At 39.6% G+C, this 26,565-nt stretch overlaps 1 protein-coding gene across 1 annotated transcript; it reads left to right on the top strand.

The window, feature by feature from the left end:
* The first annotated feature begins 818 nt into the window (after nucleotides 1-818).
* On the top strand, nucleotides 819-24,951 carry fbxo28 (F-box protein 28). The gene is made up of 5 exons (XM_042502723.2): nucleotides 819-1,048; nucleotides 4,833-4,942; nucleotides 14,309-14,447; nucleotides 19,517-19,712; nucleotides 22,439-24,951. Exons 1-5 carry the CDS (start codon nucleotides 860-862, stop codon nucleotides 22,948-22,950), a joined length of 1,146 nt encoding a protein of 381 aa, XP_042358657.2. The 5' UTR covers nucleotides 819-859; the 3' UTR covers nucleotides 22,951-24,951.
* The last annotated feature ends 1,614 nt before the right edge of the window (nucleotides 24,952-26,565 follow it).

Here is a 26,565-nt window from a genome sequence, read left to right as displayed (position 1 = left end):
CTGTCAACATTTTTATGTTGTTTTAATTGACAAAAATGAGCATTTACCAAACATAATGTGAATCATAACGACACAGGTAAACAACAAATCTGACTGACTGGTATGTATGAATGACAAAAAAGTAAACAACAAACAAAAACAAAAACCAAAAAATAAACATGGTTATATGCATACTGATGAAAAGTCTATTTTTTAATTTTTAAATTCTTCATTAACAAACATACATACATGCAATGACATTATATACTCAAACTGAACACGGGTATTGAAACAAAAAAGAAATTAAAGAAAAGAAAATGACAAAAAATGAAAAAGTAGTATAAAATCAAAATATTAGGCTACCTCTTCAATTTATGTTAAATTTATTTCAAACACATTGTTTGTCCTTTCTATTTCTTTATTTTTATGTTGTGATATTGTGGTGCCATAATGAAGTTCTTGTAAGAAAGGTTTGAAGTATAGTCTGAAGTCCGCCTAGCTCCTCTTGTGGATTTGGAATTTTCCCAAAAGTAAAAGCAAATGTATAAGAAAAAAAAGTGTTTCTCCACCACGTGAGTTTAGAAACATACGAAAATGTCTTTATTCTGCAATTAAATTGTTGGTTCACAGAAAATGCAAAAGTACTCAATGTCTGGTCTAAAACTCTCCAATATATTTTCTGCTTGATAATTGATGCAATATTTTAAAGGAAACCCCTTTAACTTTATTACTGAGACAAAGATAAAGTATGTAAATTAAGACTGGTCGGGAGTCGCGATTCGGATTCGGGCCATGGATGTATTATAGTGAAATCGGGCCGATTCGGGCACACTTGCTTCCCTTTGTAGCGTCACTTCCGTGTCCTCCCGAGCAAAGCAAGATGGCGGCCGTCGTAGAAAGAGTAGATGGATGTGTTGGGTCGTTGGACTCAGATACGGTGTCACCGAGGCAGTCCAGCCCTCCACCGGACCAGCCGCACCAGAACAACCCGCTGTTGGGACTGCCCATTGTGGCCATTGAGACAATTCTCAATTTTCTGTCTTACGATGAAATCAGCCTGCTGCGCTCGGTAAGAACAAAACAAGCCAGCTAGAATGTGGACAAAGCTAATGCTAGACACATGCGCTTCTTCTCTTTGGACACTAGTTAAGTGGGCTAAAGTCTTGTTAGAAAGAACTGTGGCTAGTGTTCGATGGCCGTGTGAAATGTCGGTGCAGCAGTCTCCCGTCAACTCCAGCCACGGCCGGCCGTGCTCTCTCTGCTGTTAGCTCATTAGCAGGACAGCCGAGCCGAGCCAAACAGAGCTGAGCACATTGTGGAGGAACGTTCCTCCGCAAAAACTCCGAAACCTGAATGTGGAGACGAAACCGAAGTGTTAGACTCTGGATATGTTTGGCTTTTTCATAGGAACAGTTTGGACGTTATCTGCTCCCTTTACTTTTCTGAGATTAGCTTGAAATCAGTTTGCAGCCTGGCTGTACCTTTCACTACAGCTCCCAGCAGTCTCTTCACTCCAGCCTCTTAACCTTACGTGCACACTCAAGAGCCTTTCGCAAGGCTGTTATAACGAGCTCTCCTGGGCTTTCTTGCTACAGTTGTGTTCCTTATGACATTTTTGCCTATGCAAATTGTTGAGCCTCAGTCTGTGCCACCCATGTAATCCTTGTGTGGCAAGGGTAGATTAAAAGCACATGGGCCCCTGGACATAGTCAGGTAGTTGAGCCCCATCCTCAGCAGGCTACATAAAAACTCAAATTGTGTTGGGTTTTGTTCCTGCTGGACATGAAGATATGCCATCTGTCTTAATCCTCTGCAGCCACAGTAGATCCACACTGATGCTCCTCTTTACATATACAGTCATGTGAAAAAAATAAAAATATTAAAATTAAATATTCAGTTCTTTGTTAAGAAATGTTCACATTGATGTCTAATTTTGTTTTGATTTATCTCTGGAAAAGAAAGTGATTTATTGCAGGTAAAAAACAAACATTAACCTGGTTTTACTCATTAAAAAAAAGATATCAACAAAAATGCGTATTCTAACTGAGGAAAAAGTTAGGACACCCTACCACCTAATAGCTAGTGTTACCCCCTTTGGCTGAAATAACTTCAGTGAGACGCTTCTTGTATCCATCTACCAGTCTCTGACATCAGTCTGAGGAAAGCATCTCAATGAGATTAAGATCTGGGCTTTGACTTGGCCATTCCAGGACTCTCCATTTCTTAGTTTTCAGCCAGTCCTTGGTGGATTTACTGGTATGTTTTGGGTCATTGTCATGGTACAGGTTTAAGTGTAACAGCTTTAAGTTTTTTACAGATAGTCTCACATGTTCCTCAAGCACCCTCTGATACACAGTAGAATTCATGGTGGATTCTGCGATGGTGAGCTGGCCAGGGACTGCTGCAGCAAAGCATCCCCAAACCATGACACTTCCACCACCATGCTTCACAGTTGGTATGAGGTTCCTTTCCTGGAATGCTGTATTTGGTTTACGCCAAACATGTCCTCTGTTCTGGTGTCCAAATGATTCAATTTTAGACTCATCTGTCCAAAGAACACTATTCCAGAAGTCCCGGTCTTTGTATACGTTCTCTCTGGCAAACTTCAGTCTGGCCTTTGTGTTTTTCTTAGAGAGCAAAGGTTTCCTCCTTGCACACCTCCCATGAATGTTTAACTAGTGTAGTCTCTTTCTGATTGTTGTGGCATGCACTTTCGCATTAACAGTAGCAAGAGCCTGTTGTAAGTCCCGTGATGACATTTTAGGGTTTTTGGAGACTTCTTTTAGCATTTTGCGGTCTGCTCTCGGGGTGAACTTGCATGGACAGCCAGACCTGGGCATGTTGGCACTTGTTTTGAATGTCCTCCACTTGTAGACTATTTTCTGGACGTGGATTGGCTGATTTTGTCTTATTTTGAGATCTTTTTAAATCCCTTACCAGACTCATAAGCTGCTACAATCTTCTTTCTGAAGGCTTCTGAAAGCTCTTTTGATCTCACCATGGTGTTCACTCTCACTTCAACAGTCAGGAGCACACCAAACTAAATGTCTGAGGTTTAAATAGGGCAAGCCTCCTTCACAATGCTGAGTAACGATGTTCTCATCATGTGCACCTGATTTGACACTCCTGTGTGTGATATTAGCCATTTGAAGTGGGAATAAATGTGGGGATGTCCTAATTTATTCCTCACCAGAAATTACATTTTTATAATATTACATTTTACAGAATGTTTTAAAATGTTTTTTCTTCAGTTTTAATTGTTTAGTTATATTACTTGAATCTCTCAGTATTGTTAAAATCAATATTAAATATCCATATATCCAAGTTTGTTAAAAAAACACACATTCTTTCATAAGGTGTCCTAATTTTTTCACGACTGTATTACAAAAACAATTCTATAGCATATGATATAAAATACTAGAGGAAACCTGTGATGTTGTCTATTTTCTGAAAACAACACACAAAAAAAACATGATTAAATTTGCAGTTTCAATGTAGACAAGACTCTTGCTCAGGGGGGCCCTATGTCTGGACATGTGTAGCTTTGCTTAAGAGACTGTTTCACTGATTCTTGAGTCACAGTAATAATAGGACAATGTGCATCATCCTCAGTGTGTTTCCTCCCATGGACCTCTTTTTAAGATGAGTCCTTAATAATGTTTCGAATTAAATTAAAAACTGAATTTAATCTAACAACAGAAAATGTTTCTTCTGGTATACATTGAATTACATTTTAAGCTAATACTGATATTTGGTCCAGTTAAACTTGTTAAATGGATTTATTAGGTAATATACATGTACCTTGTCAATTGGGGTAAAGCTAGTGTAGTCTGTAACTGTAGACAGCTAGCTGTGGGAGGCTAGAAACGGATAGGAAGAACATGTTCTCAAGAGCACAGAAAGCTTTGTTATAACAGCAATCTCTCAAGAGTAATGATAAATGCCAAGCTGTCATCTGTAAAAATTATGGTACTACAGACTAGAGGTACTGTCCTCTATCCAAATGACTGGGGAGGAACTCTATGAAGGCAACCAACTTAACTCCAGCAGCTACAGCAGCTCTGCTGCTGGAAGCAGATGTGTCTTTGTTTGGTCTATATGTAAATACTGATAAAAGAGATTGTACAACAGATAGTTCCGACCAAGCAATTAGATTGTTCAAGAGGCATTCCATGAGTGCTGATATACAGTACAACATCACTGGGACTGTTAACTTTTAATTCTGCATGTATCACTTCGCTTCACAGCTTTTCAAAATCTGTTAATTAGGCTCACACTAACAGTCAGTAGTTATCTAACGTTACCGTAGTTCGTGTTTCAGTGTTGAAGAGCAAGGAAATCCCACCAGACATGCATCGTCGCTTAAAAAATACCCGAGCAAAATCCTGCCTGATGCAAAAGCCCTCAACCTGCAGCCCAGGAGGGGGGCAGCTTTGACAGACGGGTTTTGGTAAACCACCATTCACTGGGAGTAACAAAGCTATCACAGATGTTACATGGATTTTCAGTGAGACAGGGACACCCTTGTCTGACACTAACCGCATCCTGAGAGACATACACACACACACACAGACACAGACACACACACACACACACACACACACACACACACACAAACAAATACAAACAAATCATAATCTCTTGTCGCTCATTACTGTTAACTAATAAAAGACACTTGTAGAACTGTTGTATAAAAGCACTATCACACTCTAGGTCGTGATGTTGTACTGTATATCATCACGGCTGTGATTATCTTCTGTGACTCAGTCACAGGTGTGATGATATACATCACGACCTAGAGTGTGATATTGCTTAAATATCTGTTGTTTGCCTTTGTTGTTTGCCTTCTCCAGGTGTGTAAGCGTATGGACATGATCTGCCAGCGTGTCCTGAATCAGGGCTTCCTCAAGGTGGAGCGTTACCACAGTCTGTGCCAGAGGCAAGTCAAAGCCCAGCTGCCCAGGTCAGTATCACAGCAAGAATTCCACACTTCTGGGAATATTTAAGGTGGAAACTGCCCTTGGGAATTTATAGGACTTTATGGGAATAAACAGAAAATAACTGGGTTATGTGCTCAGGATGCATTTACCATGGCATATGCCGATAGAAACAAATCTTATAAGGAGAAATAATTTAAAACACCTCTAATGCTGCATTTCATTTACCTCGGAAGTCGGAGCTGGGAAAAACATCACACTGCCTTCCATTGCAACAAGTTGTAAAACTAAAGGCTGTGACACGTCAAGCTGACAGATGGCCGTCCACCTGCCCACATTGGGCCAACAGCGTCATCACAGTGTGTCTGCAGCTTTGGCCCTCGTTGACCCTAATTGACGCTCATTGATACTTGTTGGCTTTTTTCTGCTGATTCAGCATGTTGAATCGATAGTGTCCATGGAGCTTGTCTATGAATGAAATCCCTTTGATTGGCTGTTAAGCTCAGTGCACAAGAAGAAAAACAGAATTGAAAATGTGAGCAAGAGTTAAGAATGAGATAGAAACAAATTTGTTATATGAGGTAAGATTGCTTTTCTTCTGCCATTGAGCTCTGAACAGAAATGTTTTCTGATGGGTTATGTTGTTGTTTATTGGTGCACAGTGAGCATGCTCTGTTCTTTTAATATTAGGTTGTGTTGTTAATATGCTAACTGGCTAAGTAGCATCAAGACAATCTTCCGGTTTCCCGTTTTGAAGGACGATTAGAAACGGTCGCCAACTGCTGGTAAGGAGCGGTATCTTCTGTCACGCAGGCGCTGCTGGTTGCCTGTTGGTTTGGTGTGTTCCTGTTCACCTTTTCAGCCAAGACATGGTGATGTGAGGGTGACAGCAGGAGACTTCTGACACCACTAGTTCTCGGATGTCAGCTTGGTGTTTCACTGCCTTAAAGTAATAGTTTTGGATTTTTGAAGTGGGGCTGTGTGAGATACTTGTGTATCGTCAGTGTATGACATACTGTAGCTGGTAGTCGGCGCACTCCCAGTTTGTTGAAACAGGTGGGTGCGCACCCCACAGGGGCTGATAACAAAACATATTTTAGCTATTTTAAAAAAAGGCCTACCTGAAAGAAATCATGATCGGTCCAAGTGGACATTTATATAAGTTGACTCATTGAAAGTTCAATTGACCAGTGCTTAAACAACTGCTCAGCTGTGGGTCCAGTTCTGGACCCCTCGTAGTCATTGATGGTTTTGCAGGGGGGGCAGTGGAAGATTTTTTAGAATATATTCTATATTAATTATTATATATAGATTTACATATAAATTTGTTTACTACCATTTCTATATTATTGAAATGATTATTTTTGTATCCATCTCAAAAGTGGCTCAATGTTTGACCAGCATGAATTTCTCAAGACTTAGGCTGATAACAGTTTAACAAGTCTGGCGCTGAGCTTACATCTTGTATGTACTGACTATGAAGTAAAAAGCAGTCTGTCCACAGCTTCATTCCTCTCCACACTGGATGTGTGGAGAGCAGCTTCATTCTCAAGGCTGTGAGACTCCTCAACTCATCCTTAAACTGGAGCATGATCTAGGACAAATCTTAAATTCAGTTTTTCAAAAAAATAAATCTGCCTTGTACCTTGGTTTTTTTGTGTGTGTTTTCCAAAACCGGCATTAAAACAATCCTTTTTTAAAATAATAAAACACAAAATGATGGTCAAAGACATTAAGAAGAACTTTTTTTCTATTCTCTATCTAACAGTTAAAAGTAAACTTAAAAATATAAATATGAATATATACAAAACACTATTCACATATATAAAAAATCAAACCCAAAAACAATAACACTAAATAACAGTAATTACTGTTACAGTACTAATAACAGCAGAATTCATTTTAAGCAGAGATCAATGATTGTCTCTCCAATTTAGAGGAGACTCGACAGCCAGACATTTCTACATTAAATATCACTTGTCATTTTTATCATTATTAGTATTAGTATTAGCAGTAGTAGTCGCAGTAGTCGCAGTAGTAGTAGTAGTAGTAGTAGTAGTAGTAGTAGTAGTAGTAGTAGTAGTAGTAGTTGTAGTATATTAAACAGCTGAGATTGTCACTCAGTGAGAAAAGCCAGGTCACCTTAAGGGAGACTTGTCAGGTCAGGTTTGCTGACTTCAGGGCTAAACGTCTTCACTTTCATCAGCAGATGGTAAGCAAGACACAGGAGCCTGCCTTGGGTCTTGAGGAGTTTTAGCATTTACTGACAGATGGCCCAAACTGTACCCACACTGCACTGCTGCATTTAGCTCTTTCTCTCACTTGCTCTATTGGCCACACACTTGCTTCACACCAGGTGACCCTACACAACACTGCAGTACACTTAGACCACAGACTGTAAGAGCTTACAGCCCAGTGCAAAAGTGAAACTAAAATGTAGTTGAGGCCTGAAAGACTGCTTTGGGTCACAGATATGAATGTAAAGAAAGAGCTGGTGTGCCGTCAGTGTATTAAAACTGATTAATACTGAAAACTGTATCTGTTCGATTGGACCCATGTGACACAGGTTACTGAAAAACACAGCTGGAATGTGCCTGGTGTCCACTGAACATGGAGAGGATATTAGTCTCCTTTCTAAACTCTTCTTTCTCTTGCACAGAAGTGAAGAGCTACAACCTGCCGACTGCTTAGTTTATACCTCAAATGTATTCAACAAGCTGTGTTTGAATGTGTCTTTCAAAGCTCATCACAAGGGCCTCAATATTTGAAAGAGGTCCAAAGCACTAGTATCTTACATTTTTATTTTTGTGATTGACTGCAGCCTCAGCTAGTATTGCAGTCAGCCTTACTTCAAGGTACAAGATAGGTTTATTTGTCTTTTTTTTTAAATCGTAGTTTAAGAAGAACTTTTATAAAAAAATCTTTCCCTAAATCCAACTACATTTTTTGGCATCAAAGGAGGAGTTGAGGGGTCTCACAGCCTGGGAAAAGAAGCAGCTCTGTAGTCTGGTGGTTCGGCAGCGGATACTGTATCTTTTTCCAGATGGCAGCAGGGTGAACAGACAGTGGCTGGGGTGGCTGCTGTCTTTCAGTGGCCTTTGGGCTCTGTACAGACACCTCACTTCACTAAGGTCACTAATGCTTTGTTATTTGGAACCAGTGATGTTTTGGACAGTTTTAATCACCAGCTGTAGAGCCTTCCTGTCCTAGGCCATGCACGAATCATGCCAGTTTGTGATGTTTCCAGTCAGTATGCTTTCTATTGCTCCTCTGTAGAAGTTAACCAGGATCTTGCTCTGGAATTTAGCCTTCCTAAGTTTCTGTAGAAAGTAGAGCCTTTTCTGTGCTTTTTTAACCTGGGTGGTGATGACCAAGATAGGTTCTCAATGATGGTAATTCCAAAGAACCTATAGCTGTTCACCTGCTCCACCTCAGCTCCACTGATGTAGACAGGGATGTGTGTCTTTTCGTCCTTCTCTCTAAAATCAACAATCAGCTCCTTGGTTTTACTGATGTTGAGCAGTAGGTTGTTCTCTGTGCGCCACTCTGCAAGATTGTTGATTTCCTCCTGGTATGAACTCTCATTGTTGTTTGAAATATGGCTGATGATGGCGGTGTCGTCTGATGTCTGGGATTGCAGTCGTGGTTGTACAGTGTGAACAGGAGGGGGCTGAGCACACAGCTCTGGGGGGCTCCCGTGTTGAGCACTGATATAAAGGTGTGACTGCCAATTTGACCTCTCTGGGGTGTGCATGTGGAAATCCAGTATCTACTTGCAGTGTTGTACTGAAGTCCCATTCCAATCAGCTTCATAGGTGAAATTGTGTTGAATGCTGAGCTGAAGTCAACAAACAGCATCCTGATGTAGCTGGTAGCTGGACAGAGTGAAAAGCAGTAGATATGGCATCCTCTGTGGATCTGTTGGTTCTGAAAGCATACTGGATTTTTTTTAACTAAAATAAATAAATAAAAGCTATAGAAAAAAAATCTTTGACTATAACAATTTGAAAGTAGGTCTGGCTGTATACACCTGTTCCTTAAGAAAATAGGATTACAATTAAACTATGAACCGTTAAAGCTTGAGTAGCTCAAAATGAACTTAGGAGAAATTATGTCAGTATATCTTCTTTGATCATGTGAAGTCCGATCTTAATGAGGATATATGTTCAGTCCAAGATTCCCAACAGTTTTTAAACTTATCCTGTTCAAGTCTTAGAGCAAATGTGAGTTTCTACATCACATAAATATCATGATTAACGTTGATCCAGTCCTTGACCTTAGGTTTATCTTTGGTCAACCATTTTGTCATAAGTGCCTTCTTACTCGCAATCAACATAATGTTAAACATATATTTATTTACAAATCCCTTACCAGTGGGTTTGAGACCAGACCAGTGTCTGGTCTCAAACCCACGTACAGTGTCTCAAAACTGAACGGGATAGTCACCTTAAGTACCTTATCCATAAAGTTTTTAATTTGAGTCCAGTAATTCAGAAGCTGTGGGCATTGTCAGAACACATGACAATGATGTGCCTTTCTCTCCCCACAGGACTTCCAACAAGAAATCTTTTTATTTAAGAAGGGCTGTTGTGTAGGTGTTTTAAAGAATCTTATTAAATTTTTCCACCCAAATTCTCTCCAAGGCAGTGCAGATGTACTTTGCCATTGTTGTTTAATCATTTTTTCCCAAATTTCTGAACGTATTGTGAAATTTCCTTCCTTTTTGCCAAATTGTGTCCTCTCCAGTTAACTCGTTAAGCCCATTATACAGCTTTCAGATATTCTTGAGGCCTGGATCAGACTTATATTCCATTAAGAAGACCTTCAGAATACCAGAGTTTGTCTTGTCCAAGTCTGCCTTTTTTGTTGTTTTCTTGGTATAATGTCTAAGTTGTAAAAACCTATAGAAGTCTAAGTTCGATAGGCCATAATGAGCTTTTAAATTCTGAAAATTTCTAAGCACTCCATCTATATAGATATCACTGTATTTGACCAGCCCAGTCTCAGACCATTTCTTAAATCTTGTGTTGGTCCTGTTGGGTAAAATCTAAATCATAAAATGTCCATAACCTGTCCATCTCATCAAATGTTGAGGTTCCTCGGACTGGTGATCCTTCACCACCTGAAACCAAATTTTAAGTGATGTCTTTTTTATGGATTAGACTCCCTTACATGTTTTAATAAAGCATTGTCACCTATTATAGCCTGCAATGGAATATCGATTGATATCTGACACTATCACTTTCCATTGTGCTATGTAGGATGGATTGCATATATCGACCAGGATTTTTATTTGTGCTGCTCTGTAGTCATTTTTAAAATTTGGAAGGGAGAGACCTTATTTCTCCTTAGATCAGAAGAGTCTTAAATTTTATTTTTTTCTCTGCCAAATGAATCTTGGTCATTTTGTCCAGTTCTTGAAATTGTTTGTTTGGGATTTCAGATGGGATGGTTTGATACAAATATAAAAGTCTTGGCAGTACATTAATTTTAATTGCCTACACTCTTGCTCAGAAACGGTATACTATTCCAACGGGATACGTCTGATTTAATCTTAGATATTAAGGGGACATAGTTCACTGATGGCGTTTTGTCAAAATTTTTGGAATAGTCACTCCCAGGTATCTCATCACTTCAGAATCCAATTTAATATTAAAGGTGTCTCTGACTGATTGACGGGGTGTGTAGTTAAAAGTCAGGACTTGTGATTTATGAGTATTTAGTTGGTAACCAGAAAATGACCCATACGCAGTTAAGGCTGTGATTAGATGAGGGAAGGAGGATTTAGGGTGCCCAAGGTATATTAAAATGTCATCCGTGAATATAAATATATAAAAAGTGTGAATAGGAGTGGGGACATAGGACATCCTTGCCAGCAACCCCGTTCTAGATCCTTGCCAGCAACCCCGTTCTAGATCAAAAGGACTTGATAAGGATCCATTAATCCTTATCTTAGCTGTTGGTTTGTTATATAAAATTTGTCTCGACAAATTTTTCATGAAAATTGAACCTGAACAGCACGTTATATAAGAAAGATCAATCTACAAGTCTAGGAGTCAAATGCTTTTTCAGCATCTAATCCTAATATGACAGCTTCCACATTGTTCTGTTTTATGTGATTAATTACATGTAGGGTACGTCTGATATTGTCCCTGGTTTGCCTTTGTCTAATAAAACCTGTCAGGTCTAACTTGATTATTTCTGTTATGTTTTCTAGTCCCTTAGCTAGAGTAGCAGTGAAAAGCTTGTAGTCCTGGTTAAGTACACTAATTGGCCTATAATTGGAGCATTCTAGCTTATCTTTACCTTCCTTTGGTAGGACTGCAATAACCACCTCTCACCATGAAGGGGGAGTTTCATCTTTTTCAAGCACCCAGTTAGACGTTCTTACTAGTAGTGGCAATAGTGAGTCTTTAAAAGTTTTGTACCATTTGGCAGTATATCCATCTGACCCAGGGGATTTATTTGCTTTGAGTCTTTTTAGTGCCTTCTCAAGCTCCACAGTTGTTACCTTAGCTGATAGCACTGAGTTTTGCTCTTCTGAAATTTCAGGAAGGTTAAGAGAGTTTTGTAGAAATTTTGTAAAAACTTGTGAGTTAGTAGTTTAGTTGTTGTGTCCCTTATTTTATAGATCACTCTCTCTGTCTGATGCTTCTTTAGTTTAGTTTTAGTTTATTTAGAGTTTAGTTGATTTACTGCCAATTTTATAATATCTTTTTTTAAAAATAACAATTTCTTTTGAATTTCTACTGACCGTAATTAATTTATTTGGTTCTTTCTTTCTTTTTTGGGTACTATCTAAATCAGTATGGTCTTTATTTTTCTTTTCTAGATTGATAATTCTAATTTGCTTATTTTTTCTCTTCTAAGTTTCTTTTGGATGGCCAAATTTGCTATAATTTTCCTTGCATCACTGCCTTACACGCATCCCACAGTATAGTGGGAGAAAGTTCTCCATTGTCATTTTCTTTTAAATATGTTTGTATTTCTCTCTGCAGTTCTTACTTTGTTTGACCTTTAAGTACAGTTAAATTCAATCTCCATGAAAAAGTGTTTGTCTTATTTTTAATATCCAAATCCATGTAAACTGGGCCGTGGTCAGACAGGTCCATCAAACCAATTTTACAGCGTCCCATTCTACAAATATCTGTGTTATTCATAAAAAATAGTAAATCCTTGAGTAGGATGAGTGGGGCGCAGAAAGAAAGTAATAATGTAATACCCATTTCCTTTAATATACCTCTCTCTTTTTACTGCTTAATGCATTATTTTGGTTGTGGTTGATTCCTGAAACGTCCCAAATTGGGCTCAACCTTAAGTTGAGCACATAATTATTCCTTGTGCTTTGGATATGATTAAATCAAAGATGTGCTTGTAAAAGGCCCACTTTGCTCCTGGGAGGGCATACACATTTAGCAAGGTGACCTCAACCCCTTCTAATCTTCCTATGACCATATAAAACGCTCCTTCTTTATCTTTAAATCCAGGAAGCCAATCAAAAACTACCTTTGTAGATATTAGTGTAGCTACCCCTCTTCTGCATCTTTTCTCATTTTGTGTAGAATTTTGCTGCTTTTTACAGGATTAAGGACACCTTTCACATTATAAGTAACTACTCTGACAGGTGCTGTTCTCTCTTCCATACCAACTTGAACATTGAGGACATTTTAAACCATAAACTTCCCCCATTGCTACTCGAACTTGAAAAGAACGTACACAGAACAAAACAGTGAACAATAGTTCCGTGTATCCAAACATAGAACTTCATGTTAAGAGGTCGACTTTGTGAACTTAAAGGAGCTGTGTTGGTGTGATGGCTCGGAGGGATAATCTTCGCACCGTTTTGGATTTGGAGAGCCCTCCCTTGTTGCTCCGTTTTGGTCCATGTATTAATTAGCACATTTAAGCCCCACAGATTGACCTGTTGGTGGCAGTGATCTTGTCAAGTCCTCAGGGATACGTGCTGTATAAATCACACAGTCCAGTACAGTGTCTGACCCCTTGGGATTTTCCATGAACAAGTCAAAAAAAGGGTTTTACCCTACAGCAAATCCAAGCATGTCTGCATAGTAGTGTTACTCTCTTTTCTAAAAACCTCCAGCTTCTTTAAAAATCCCATTTGCAAAGTTTCTACAGGTTTTTCTCCTTCTTTCGCGGTTCGGGGTGTGTGCCACATCAAAGTTTTAATCTTTTCCGACCAGCTTTTAGGCGGCTTCTAGACAGTCATCGGGAGCCCCCATGTCCTTAGTGGCTTCCGCTGCAGAGTTGTACACACACGTCTCCTCACCGTAAAGTACCCTCAGTTTGGCCGGGAACGGTGTTTGAAAGCGCAGTTTTCTCTCCCTCAGGACTCTTTTCACTTCTGTATATTCCCAGCACTTCCTAAAGGACCTCTGGAGCATAGTCATGGTCTAATATCACTCTCCTTTTCTGGTGTACAAACCCCTTTTTCTGTCAGGGCAACCTTAAAACTTCCTCTTTAGTCGTGAAATTCATAAATTTAATCACTATAGATCGTGGTGGGGTCTCCGGTGGCAGCTTCAGTCCCAGGGACCGGTGGGCTCTCTCGATCTTGAGCTCGGTGGCAGCAGGAATTTCCAGCTTCTCTCTTAACAGACTTTCCACAAATGCAGCCATTGTTGGGAAATTGTCCTCAGCTCCTTCCATGATACCATGGAGTCATATGTTCTGCCATCTTGATCGCCCCTCTTGGTCCGTGAGCCTGGTTTTGTGTTTTCTGTATTTTTAGCACCTCTAACACAGCTTTTTCCACCACCTGCACTCTATCTTTTGTGTCTGAGATTCGGTTTTCAACTCCTTGAGTATCATTTGCAGGTCAGCCATATCATTAGCCTCTTGTAGTCCTGATTCCTCCTGCACAATATGGCTGCCATCACCCGTCTTGTCCAAGGACTTTCCTTTAGCTAAACAGGTGTGTTCTTTCGCATTCACTGCGGTTTTCCTTTTTCCCCTCCTCATATCATCATCGCCTTACCAAAACTTATAACTCTTTGTAGGTTTAAACCTCTGAAAAACGGCGTTTTACTGCCCGGGTTGGGGAGCTCTGAGGTTAAGCTGCTAGTGTCATGCCCGCTTGACTGAAAGACCGGGAAACGTAAGTTTGAATAAAAGTTTAAGTTTAAAATCAGGTAACGGGGCAACCTCTAGCTCAATGGGTGGAATGTGCACCCCATATACCTCAGGCTTCTGCACGGCCCGGGTTCAGGTTCGGCTTGTGGCGCTTGTTGTTCCCCCTTCTCTGTCCCCCCTTTCTTGTCTCTCTCTAACTATTCTCTAAGGGAAAATGCCCCCAAGAAATAATCTTTAAAAAAATAAAAATAAAACTAGGTAACCAGGTCTTCACCAATGTGTTTATCATGATTTGTCTCCAGGCGAGAGTCAGAGAGGAGAAACCATTCGCTGGCCCGTCATGCTGACATCCTAGCTGCCGTAGAGACACGCCTGTCTCTGCTCAACATGACCTTCATGAAATATGTCGACTCCAACCTCTGCTGCTTCATCCCAGGAAAGGTAAGCTCAGCTTCCTCTGTAACACAAAGCTGCAGCAACTGTAGTCGTACAGAAAACCAGTGGAAGTGCTTTGTTGAAATTCCACTTTTCAGTACCGCATGAAGCTCACATTTCTGAGTTTTATTGTATGCCATGATATGATGTCATAGTTATACTCATATAACACCTTAAGTTATGCTGTGCGTACAAGACTATAATAATTCTGTCCCCATCTGTATCTTATTGACATTTCTTTAATAGTAAGAATAATGTTTCTGTTAATATCCTCTCACCATGAACATTTTCCAACATGTTTTTCTCTTAACCTGCTCAGAGTGGTGTTTCGCTGCTGAAAAGATGGCCTTTTAAATTAAACGAGGCTGTCACTGCAGTGGAAATACACAAATCCTTTTAAATATATCTATAATGTATATATATATATAATATTATAAAAAATATATGTGTGTGTGTGTGTGTGTGTGTGTGTGTGTGTGTCTAGATAGATAGATAGATAGATAGATAGATATATGTGTGTAAATCACTAAATCCACCCCTGAAAACAACAAATGCAGCAGAGAGCAGCTGGATCAGAGATGGAGTGATATGTTTATGAAGAATTCTATCCAAAGTCTGACAGAAACTGAGACTAAAACAAAGTCTTCTGTAAAAGTCTGAAGTAGTGACTTTCCACCACTGAACATTTTACTATTAAGGCACTTTGTTGTTGAAAGGAATTTGTCAATTTGCAATTTGTCTGCTTCTTTCACTTTGCTGCACTGTCGGCCTGTTCAGATGGATCTATCGATCAACTGTGTGATCATTCAGGAGTGTTATTTGTTTTTATTAGACCTACTTTTACGTCAGTTGTTGAAAATATTAAATTTAATCTTGGTCTCAAATACGTTGGTTAAGACAGGAATGTGCAGCCCGACTAACTCTTTTGTAAATTGGGGTGGACATGACCCCCAGTCACCCATGGAGATTACATGCGTAGTATGAGGGAGAGGGCAGTGAAAAAAGGGAGTCTCCTGGGAAAATTGGGAGGGTTGGCAAGTATGATTCCACCAAAAAATTAAATGTATTTTGCTATCCTACGCAAATCTTACAAATGTTTAGACCTGGTGGAAGTTCTCGTTGACGGAATGTACCACCAGGCCTGTAACGTTTTAGGGGAAACACTGAAATCACTTCACAAAAGTATATAACTCTGCTCAGCAACAACTTTCAAGGATCATAGACAAAACATCTGTCAAGTCATGTTTCCCCCACATATACAGCATGCTAACATTATTAACATAAGCCTATTGCATTTTATATTGCATAAATTAGCCCAGCAGTTAGCAGACTTTTCCTCTACTCATAGTTTAACAATTTACTTGTTTTTTACTTGTTTACTTATTTGTACTTTTTCTTACTCCTATATCCTGAACAGGATACTGTATATCACAAACACCCTGAGGGAATTTCTTCAAATTTGATGGTAACATTTACTTTGATTAATCAATAAACTGATTAGATTTCATTTGCCAAAGGTCAAAGTCACTGTGACCTTGCTTACGTCTCATTTCATATCTAAAGTAAATCTCGAGGGAATCTATCTGAAAGCAAGGAGAGTGAGTGTGAGTGTGAGTGTGTGTGTGTGTGTGTGTGTGTGTGTGTGTGTGTGTGTGTGTGTGTGTGTGTGTGTGTTCGTGTTCGTATGTCCTCCACACATCTCAAGAAATGTTTATCTGAAATACTTCACACTTGGTTTTGACGGAACCCAAGGTAGTGCTGAGTCACGTTTGTTGTGATTTGGGCCTGTGACATGTTCAATATTAATAAACTTTGAATAAACAAGGCTCTATGGCTCTCTGCAGCCACGTTGGCAAGAACTTTTCTCGGACCCAAGGAAGCACACTGTTGATTATAAAGTTGTTAAAATGAGCGACTGACAACTAGCACCTGCATGGGTGGGAGAGACACTGTCCTGGTGCAAAAGGAGCAATGTCACAAAAATGGTTAAATTTAAATCCTCATTCCCACTACACAAAAAAACCCATTAACACCTGCCTTTAATGTTATGAGAATGCATACGTTTGGCATTCACACTTGGGTCAAATGACTCTGCAGTAGTCAGGGGTAATTATCGCCTCTCGCTCCGAATCGGCATTGATGAGAAACCACCTTGGCGAACGTGCTAATTTCAGGTCCTGAACCGATGACATACAAAGGAGTCCCTAATTATTACCCGACTCCTCCTGAGTAGCACTCCAGTTTAGTCTGCATTGAGTTTGAAAGAGAGACTCAATAAGTATGTGTGCACAAGCATGTGTGTGTCTGTGTGCTCTACTCCTTATTAAAAATATCTGCTTCTGAAATGCGTGCTGTATTTTATAACTTGGGTGGTGGGACAGAGTCAAGCATGTCTTCACCTCTCTCTGTTGTGTTAATATTCCACACACTAACTAAGCAAAACATCTCTGCAAATTTAACCATGCTCTACTTTGTTGTGTCAAAGCAAGCAACCAGTATGCTGATTTTGAAAAAAAAAACACTTGCTCTAAATGTATTTCACCAGTGTTTAGAACCATGAGCTGGGACTTGGTGTATTTTATGGGGCCAATTGAGTAATCTGGGGCCCTGATCTAACACTTTTATTGCTTTATTTCCACATTTTCTCTGACTCGGAATGTTGATATTGGCATTGGTAAAGGAAACAGGCCTACTCAGAAATACTTTATAATAGTTAAATGAATAATTATGCATCATATCATCATCAATCGAGATCTGTAACTTACAACCCCTGGCTAAAATTATGGAATCATCAGTCTTGGAGGATGTTCATTCAATTGTTTAATTTTGTAGAAAAAAAGCAGACCACGGACATGCCACAAAACAAAAGTAATTTAAAATAGCAACTTTCTGGCTTTAAGAAACACTAAAAGAAATCAAGAAAAAAAATGGTAGTCATTAACAATTGCTTTTTTCGATCAAGCAGAGGTAAAAAATTATGAATCACTCAATTCTGAGGAAAAAGTCATGGAATCACCCTGTAAGTTTCCATTTCCAAAACTAACACCTGCATCAGATTAAATCTGCTCACTAGTCTGCAGTTAAAAAGGAGTGCTCACACCTTGGAGAGCTGTTGCACCAAGTGGATTGACAAGAATCATGGCTCCAACAAGAGAGATGTCAGTTGAAACAAAGGAGAGGATAATCAAACCTCCTAAAGAAGGTAAATCATCACGGAATACTGTAAAAGATGTTGGTTGTTCACAGTCAGCTGTGTCCAAAATCTGGACCAAGTGCAAACAACATGGGAATGTTTAAAAGGCAAGCATACCGGTAGAAGGCAAGCAAGCATACCGGTAGACCAAGGAAGACATCACAGTGTCAAGACAGAAATCTTAAAGCATTATGTCTTGAAAACAGACAATGCACAGCAAAATAAATGAGGAACAAATGGGCGGAAACTGGAGTCAACGTCTGTGACCGAATAGTAAGAAACAGCCTGAAAGTAAATGGGAAAAGCAGCAATGGACTGTGAATGACTGGATGAAAGTCATATTCAGTGATTAATCACGAATGTGCATTGGGCAAGGTGATCATGCTGCAACTTTTGTTTGATGCTATTCCAGTGAGATTTATGAAGACGACTGCCTGAAGAAAACATGTAAATTACCACAGTCGTCGATGATATGGGGCTGCATGTCCAGTAAAGGCACTGGGAAGATGGCTGTCATTACATCTTTTGGGTGATGTGAGGGTCTAAGGGCAGAGGGTTGTCGTACACTGTGAAGCCCTCTGAGGCAAACCATGTTTTGTGATAATGGGCTCTATAAATAAAATTGACTTGACTTGACTTGACATCTTCAATAAATGCACAAGTTTACATTGACATTTTGGGCACTTTTTTTATTCCATCAATTGAAAGCATGTTTGGGGATGATGACATCATTTTTCAAGATGATAAAGCATCTTGCCATAGAGCAAAAGCTTTGAAAACTTTCCTTAAAGAAAGACACATAAGGTCAATGTCATGGCCTGCAAATAATACAGATTTCAATCCAATTGAAAATCTGTTGTGGAAATTGAAGAAAATGATCCACGACAAGGCTCCTACCTGCAAAGCTGATCTGGCAACAGCAATCAGAGAAAGTTGGACCCAGATTGATGAAGAGTACTGTTTGTCGCTTGTTAAGTCCATGCCTCAGAGACTGCAAGCTGTTATAAAGGCCAGAGGTGGTGCAACAAAGTACTTGTGGTGTGTTGGTTTGTTTTTTTATGATTCCATATTTTTTTCCTCAAAATTGAGTAATTCCATATTTTTTCCCTCTGCTTGATCTAAAAAAGCAATTGTCATTGCCCTACATTTTTTTTTAAATTTCTTTTAGCATCTCTTAAAGCCATAAAGTTGCCATTTTAAATGACTTTAGTTTTGTGGCATGTCTGTGATCTGCTTTTTTTCTACAAAATTAAAGAACTGAATGAAAATACTTCAAGACTGGTGATTCCTTATTTTGTGCCAGGGGTTGTATTCACTAGCCTAAAGGGGGATTTGCAGTTGTGTGTTAGGTCTATGCAGAGACTGCAGTGTAGCCTACACATGTGGCCTACGCCATTGTGAGCGTTTTTTTTTGTGGTGGGGTTTCTGACCACAGAAACCCCACCATAGACTAGGATTTTGCTAGTTTTTTTTTTTTTATAACAGCTTGATTAATTCAAAATATACTTTAAACATGGCTTAATAGTGAAAATGTCAAACAAAAGTGCACAAATCGGCTTCTTTACAACTAGAAGTTTCACCAACAAGAAACTTCTCTCTTTGGGGGACACGTTGTCTTAATAAATACAACGTGCTCATGTTATTAGCACAAGCCTGTGGTATTTTGCATTGTATTAATTTGCCTAGCGGCTGGCAAAAATATTATTTACAAATATTTTGATTATTATAAATGATTATTTTGAATTCTTTTCATCAACCAGTCCCTTTGGATGGTGAGGCACAAAGTTTATCTTGAACACTAGTCTTTTCAGTCTTATTTCTGTAATATGCGTTTTGTGGTTTTCTGTCTTATATTCTGTCGTGTACTGTTGTGTTTTGTCAGGTGATAGATGAGATTTACCGCGTGCTGCGCTATGTGAATTCCACTCGGGCGCCCCAGCGAGCTCATGAGGTCCTGCAGGAGTTGAGGGATATCTCCTCCATGGCCATGGAGTACTTTGATGAGAAGATTGTCCCTATCCTGAAGAAGAAGCTTCCAGGAGCTGATCTGTCTGGCCGCCTTATTGGCTCTACACCAGGTAGAAGTTGTAGGACATGTGTTTCGCCTTTAATTTAATTAATTAAAATTAACCCAAAAAATTCACCCAAAGCAACTCACAATGCTTTTAATAGTATGACACAAAAACGCAGCTCTTGTGTTTTCAACGATTTAAATTTTTAAAATTTAATCGTAATTAATTTAATTTCAAATGAATAAAATTGCCATTTTGCCTGACAGTCTACACTCAATATCAACAAAGAAAAATGAAAACGTGTTTAGATTTGGTTTTTTTGCTCAATGGCAGCTTTTGGGAGAGGAACAGCTCTTGGTCCAAGTCGGGTCAGCCTCACCCTGATGCCAGCCTCACCCTGATGCCAGCTCTCCTCCCTCTCTTTGTCTAGTGCTTTCGGTTTCGTTTCTCTCCTCTAGTCTGATGAGCCACTTGTCGTATGCCATTGGTGGGGATCCTCTTGCATTCTGCTGCATTCAGTCTAAACTCCACACAACTTTTCCCAATGTTGATAGGTGCTTCTCTATTGTAGAAAAACTGTGCTTCAGCAGCCATGGACTCAAAAAATAAAAAAAAAAAAGAAGCAAAATATAGCAAAAAAGTAGCAAGGATTTAAGGAGCTACAGGCTCTGCATCTACATGCGCTGTTGTTGTCTTCCCTTATTGTGCTATTGTGCTATTATTGTGCTGCTATTATCATTTTATCAGTAAAAAAAGAGTCATTTAGATTATGTTTCAGTGATGTTACTTGTCTCACCCACTAAAGATCAAATTGGGCTGTATGTAGGCCATGAAGTCCATAATTTGAGCAAAATGTACTCAGTTACTTTCCACCACTGCAGACACAACCTGCTAATTTTTCTGTGTTCTATCAGTCAATCATCATAGTATTCATCAACCAGAAATACCAAGTGTTGTGTGCTCTTCTCTTCCTTTGTGAAGCTTCTCATGGTGCATTTTATATATGACAGGCGATTCAAAATGTCACATGCTACAAAACGTTTGCTGTTGTCCTCAATAAGGACTGTGAGGTCTACTCCGCCTCCAGAGGGGGCCACTCCGTGACCACAGCCACTCTCAGTGACCACAGCAGGTGTGAAAAAACTCTTTCTGAAAGTAAATATAGGCTGCCAGTCCAGATAACATTCCAGGATGCGTAGTAAAAGCTTTTGCTGACTAGCTAGTTAATGTTCTAACATTTTTATAAACATTTTTAACATTTCACTCTCACATGAGACTTCCCTCCTGCCCCAAGGCAGCCATCATCATTCCTGTACCACAAAAGTCTGCTGTGTCTGGTCTTAATGACTACCGCCCTGTGGCTCTTAACCCCATCTTGATGAAGTACTTTGAGAAACTGGTTCTTTAGTACATCAAAGACAACATCCCTACCAGCCTAGACCCTCACCAGTATGCCTTCAGAACCAACAGATCCACAGAGGACGCTACATCTACTGCTCTTCACTCAGTCTTCCCTCACCTGGTGAATAAGAACAGCTACATCATGATGCTATTTATTGACTTCAGCTCAGCGTTCAACACAATCTCTCCCATGAAGCTGATTGGAAAACTTAACACTCTGGGCTTCAGTACAACACTCTGCAACAAGATACTGGATCCCCAGAGAGCTCAGGACTACATTAGTGCTCAACCCTGGAGCCTAAGAGCTGTGTGCTCAGCCCCCTCCTGTTCACACTGTACACCCATGACTGCACTCCCAGACATCAGGAGAACTCTATTGTGAAGTATACGGACAACACCACCATCATCAGCTGTATTACAAACAATGATGAGAGTTCAGACCGGGAGGAAATCAACAGTCTTGCAGAGTGGTGCACTAACAACAACTGCTTAACGTCTGTCTGTCTACCTGCTCCACCTCAGCTGAGCTGTGGAGCTATAGCTATAACTTTAGGTTCCTTGGAATTACCATCACTGAAACTATCTTGGTCGTCACACATCACCACCCAGTTAAAAAAGCACAGAAAAGGCTCTATTTTCTACGACTAAATTCCAGAGCAAGATCCTGGTTTACTTCTACAAAGGGGCAATAGACAGCATACTGACTGGAAACATCACAAACTGGCATGGTATATGCAGCCTAGGACAGGAAGGCTCTACAGGGGGTGATTAAAGCTGCCCAGAACATCACTGGTTCCCATCTACAGAGCATCAGTGACCTTGGTGAAGTGAGGTGTCTGCACAGAGCCCAAATGATACTGAAAGACAGCAGCCACCCCAGCCACAGTCTGTTCATCCTGCTGCCATAAAAGATGCAGAAGTATCTGCTGCTTTCTTCCCTAGGCTGTGAGCCTAGGGAAGAAACTCAACTCAACTCTTCCTTTGATGCCAAAAGATGTAGCAGGATTTAGGATCAAATTTTTATTTAAAATTAAAATTATGACAAATAAACCTATCTTGTACCTCATATCTTTGAGTTTGGAATGCTTGGACAAAACAAGACATTTTGAAGATTTGCACATGCATTTTACTGACCATGGAGTTAATTAATTGAAAAAAAAGACAACTTAATCAAACTAATTAGTTTTAGGCATATTCTTGACAGTCTTTTAGGTTCCCATAAAGCTTTGGCCACCCCCCTTTAAAACAAAGATCACCTCTCAAATTCATTATAAGCCTCATGAAAAATAGTGTCCTGTTGCACTTTTACTTTTGTCCTGCAGGATCTCTTCTGTCTTTGTATGTGATCGTAAGTTCCTGAAGACCTCTGATCCTCTGTTCTGTTTCCTCAGTGGCAGGTCCTTCTACCTCCCTGACCACCATGTCCCTGCTGGCCAAGAACACACCATCCCGCTCTGAGATGACCAAGGTGCAGCAGCAGGTAAAGGTGAATGGGGCGTCAATGACAGTACTGCGAAGGGAAATGCAGGAAATTCGTGTCAAGCAGCTGGAGCAGCAGAAACAGCTGCAGGACCAGGAGCAGAAGCTGCTGGAACAGACCCAAGTGATCGGTGAGCAGAATGCCCGCCTTGCCGAGCTGGAACACAAGCTTCGTGAACTGATGGACAGTAGTGCTGCTGCTATGGGAGGACCCAGGCCCGGCACAGCTGCGCCCTCTACATCTAGCAGCACGGCTGTGTCTTCTACTGTTGCTAGCACATCTGGTACTGTGTTGGCAGGTGGCAGTTTGGCAGCAGCCTCTCTACCCAGAGAGCCAGAGGGTGAGGGAGGGTCGTCACTCAAACGTACCAGAAAGAGCTCAGACCTTCCACGACAGTCCAAACGGCTTCGCAGCAAGAAATAAGAGACTCCGTGTGCCATTGAGTTCAAGTTTTGTTTTTGGTTTTGAGCTCTGACTGATTAATTCTCTGTGTCACCAACCACCCTACCAACAATCATTATCTGTACCCCCCCCCACCCCCACCCCCTACACACACACACATCAGAATATAGCCAACTGGTCAGCCTGTTTCTTGAAGGTTACATTAAAATGACTATCTTTTTAATGTAGGTGCTTTTCTAAGAGGCTTATATGTTTGGAAAAAATATTGGTATGGCACAACAGAAATTTAGATGGTTGGTAAATATGGTTAACAGAAGTCATGTTGTGCACATTGTTAATGTAGTTCCTGTTACTGAAATAAAATCTACCAAAACATTTTACTTTGTAAATGTACACAATTAAGGGCATATTGCAGTAAAAATGCAAGTTAAATACTTCTAGCCTATAATAATAACCCTAAGTAAAGTTGCATCTTATGGGTAATCAGTGATCTCCATGTGCAATAAAAGTGCAATAAAACTTTTCATATTCCTTACCAGTATATTGGTTGGTCAATCCAAAATTGCTCTTCAAATCACTTCAGTTCAATCTGACCAGTTTTTGAATCAGCGTAACAAGGAATAATGGGTTCTTAAAGAAGGAAACCCCTAGTAATGAGTGTCACCTGTTGACTGTGGTGAAAGTAATCATTTCTCTACTCTTAAAATAGTTAAACAATGATCTGCAATTGTCATACCAGTGTTTTTACATAATTCAGCCAATTTAATTCAAATAAGCTCAGTACAGCTAAACATTTTACAAGTGTGTTACAGTATTTCAAATGAATTATTTCTTCTTTCTGGATAGACATTTATTTCCATTCAGTTCACTGCAGGAATTTGCACGTCATGACTTTCATTGATTTTCTAACTATGAAAAAAAAACATGACAGTTGTTCCTGGAAACATGTTAAAATTTCTCCTCTCTGCCAAAAGCAGTTTATCAAAATTGGAGAAATAGACCATGCAGTTACACAAACATGCTTAATTTTATATTAACAATTCGTCGTTGAAATCCTTAGTCTTGAGTCTGACAGATTTTTTCAGCACTTTGAATCATATCTCACAGTCTTCATCATCATCATCGTCCTTAAAGGTCAAAGTTGAAATTATGTACAATAAAAAAAACTAAACTGTATGTAATGCATTTTGCAGTGTCTCCTCAGATTTTCTCTCTTCCTCTCTATTGCCATGCAAATTGTTTTGGTTTTTCTTGTCCATGTTCAGAAGTCTGTTCCTGAGAGGCTGAAGAGCCTACCCACCAAAGCAAGAGATGTGTATGGGATTCAGCCCAACTGCATGGATACATACCACAAATAAAATATATTTTAGACCCTTAATGTGGTGTCACTATGAAAAAAGTGAACTTTGAAATTGAAGTTTAAAATTGCCCATTGCAATTAGTATATGGGAACTACCAGAACTTGTGACTGGTTTGCAGTGACAGTCGAGGGGTGCTAGACATGTTTGCATTTGTGCGCAACAGAAAAACTCAGTGCAAGAGAAGTTCCTCCAGCTGTTATTAAAGGAAGCTCCCCTGTGCAGTGGTACCTTTCCTGTACAGTCATCTCTTGCCTTGTGAGGCTAGGTTAGCTCAGAGCCCATATTGCGGCTGCATTTTTGTTTTTTGTTTTTTTGTTTGAGGCTCTTCTGTTGTTTGGATGACCTGAACCACTCAAGGCATGAACTTTTTGTAAAGAAACTTTGGCGATGCAGTTCACGTCTTGGTGAACACTAGTATGACACTGGGCAGAAAAACACAAGATGTAATCTAGTGGCTTAATTTGAGACTGCGTCTCACTTTAGGAAATTGTACTGTAACCTTTATGTACTCTAAAGTGTAGATTGTGAATTATTTCATGTATGTATACCAAGAAAACTATCTTTTGAGTTGGCCAACTTGGGGCTAACTGTACGGTTTTGTTGCACAAATTGCTGTTACAAATGTACAAATCAAACCTATTAAAAACTCAATTTATCCACATTTCTCTGTTTACACCCATCACAAGCTCGGTTTTTACTGGCAGTGTTCTGCATCACTTCATTTATCTTTAGTGGACAATACACATTTTGCATAATTTCATTATATTTTTTTTTATTATATATCGTGTTGCAGTGTCATAAAGTTTGAGGACTTGTGAGGGTTAGGGTTAGGGTTAGGGTTACATTAAACCAACCGTCTGATTGGTGGACGACCCACTCTACCTCTGAGCCACAGCTGCCTGGCATCATCATAACAGGCATCATCATAACAGGCACCATATAATTAGTGTATTAGTATGCTAATATTGGCAGTAAGCAAATTACAACAGAGGCTGAAAGAAACGTTATTTGTTTTACAGGTATTTGGCCCTAAACCAAAGGACTTAACAAAGTAAACTTTTGACTGGCGTTAGATGAAAAGGCAGATAGTTTCATTTGCTTCTGACGGGAAGCTGAATGTCTTGGTAATCCATTCAATAGTTGTTGAAACAATTTGGACCAACATGTTTGCCAGAGATGTACTGTGACTCTATGGATGGAATCGTCCACATGAAAACAGCAGGTGAGCATGCAGCAGGGCAGCTGTGGCTCAGGAGTAGGGTGAGTTGTCCTCTAATCAGAAGGTTGTCAGTTTCATCCCCAGCTCTTTAGTCAACATGTCAATGTTGTGTATCCTTTGTGAAGATACCGAACCCCAAATTGCTCCCAATGGCTGTTCCATTGGTGTTTACGAATTAATAGAAAAAGCAGGGATGAATGTGACTCATACTGTAAAAGCGCTAGAAGTGGTCAAAATGACTCGAAAAGCGCTATTACAAGAGGTCCATTTTTCATTTAGCAGATGAAAGATCATACATTCCATTCCAACTTCGAAATCTTTCGCAGCAATATACAAGTTGTAATTCTGAGTGCAAACATTTGTTGCTTGGGGCAACTTAAGTCTAGATACATGACTATGCTGTCATATTGTCAATGTACAATATTTTTAACCCTTACAAGATCAGCTCTGCAATCATACAAATTTCTTGAGTTGCCCTGTGACGTAACAGCCCACATTTCAACACCGTGCACTTAACATTTTTTTCTACCATCCATTTCACATGATGTGAATGCAACATTGGAGCCTTTCTGCTGGGTCAATACACACAAACTCCAGGAACTCAGTTTGTAACAGGCTTTCTGTAAATAAATAAATAAATTGAATTCTCAAACTTAATTTGATGAACTCTACAGGATTTTATACTTGCTCAAGATTTTTGAGAGCCTCTCTGCTGGGTCAATACACACACACTCCAGGAACTCAGTTTGTAACAGGCTTTCTGTAAATAAATAAATAAATAAATTGAATTCTCAAACTTAATTTGATGAACTCTACAGGATTTTATACTTGCTCAAGATTTTTGAGAGCCTCTCTGCTGGGTCAATACACACACACTCCAGGAACTCCGTTTGTAACAGGCTTTCTGTAAATAAATAAATAAATAGAATTCTCACACTTAATTTGATGAACTCTACAGGATTTTATACTAACTTCAAGATTTTTGCGAGCCACATAAGATTGCATAGGGGTTTAAACTGATGGGTAGACTAATCTCTGTGTTTAAACCTGATTGTT

This window comes from Plectropomus leopardus, chromosome 13, assembly GCF_026936395.1.
Source record: "Plectropomus leopardus strain MGB_pleo_1.0 chromosome 13, ASM2693639v1, whole genome shotgun sequence".
NCBI lineage: Eukaryota > Metazoa > Chordata > Actinopteri > Perciformes > Serranidae > Plectropomus > Plectropomus leopardus.
Note: the sequence above shows the minus strand (reverse complement) of the source record. Positions and strands in the feature narration are given on the sequence as shown.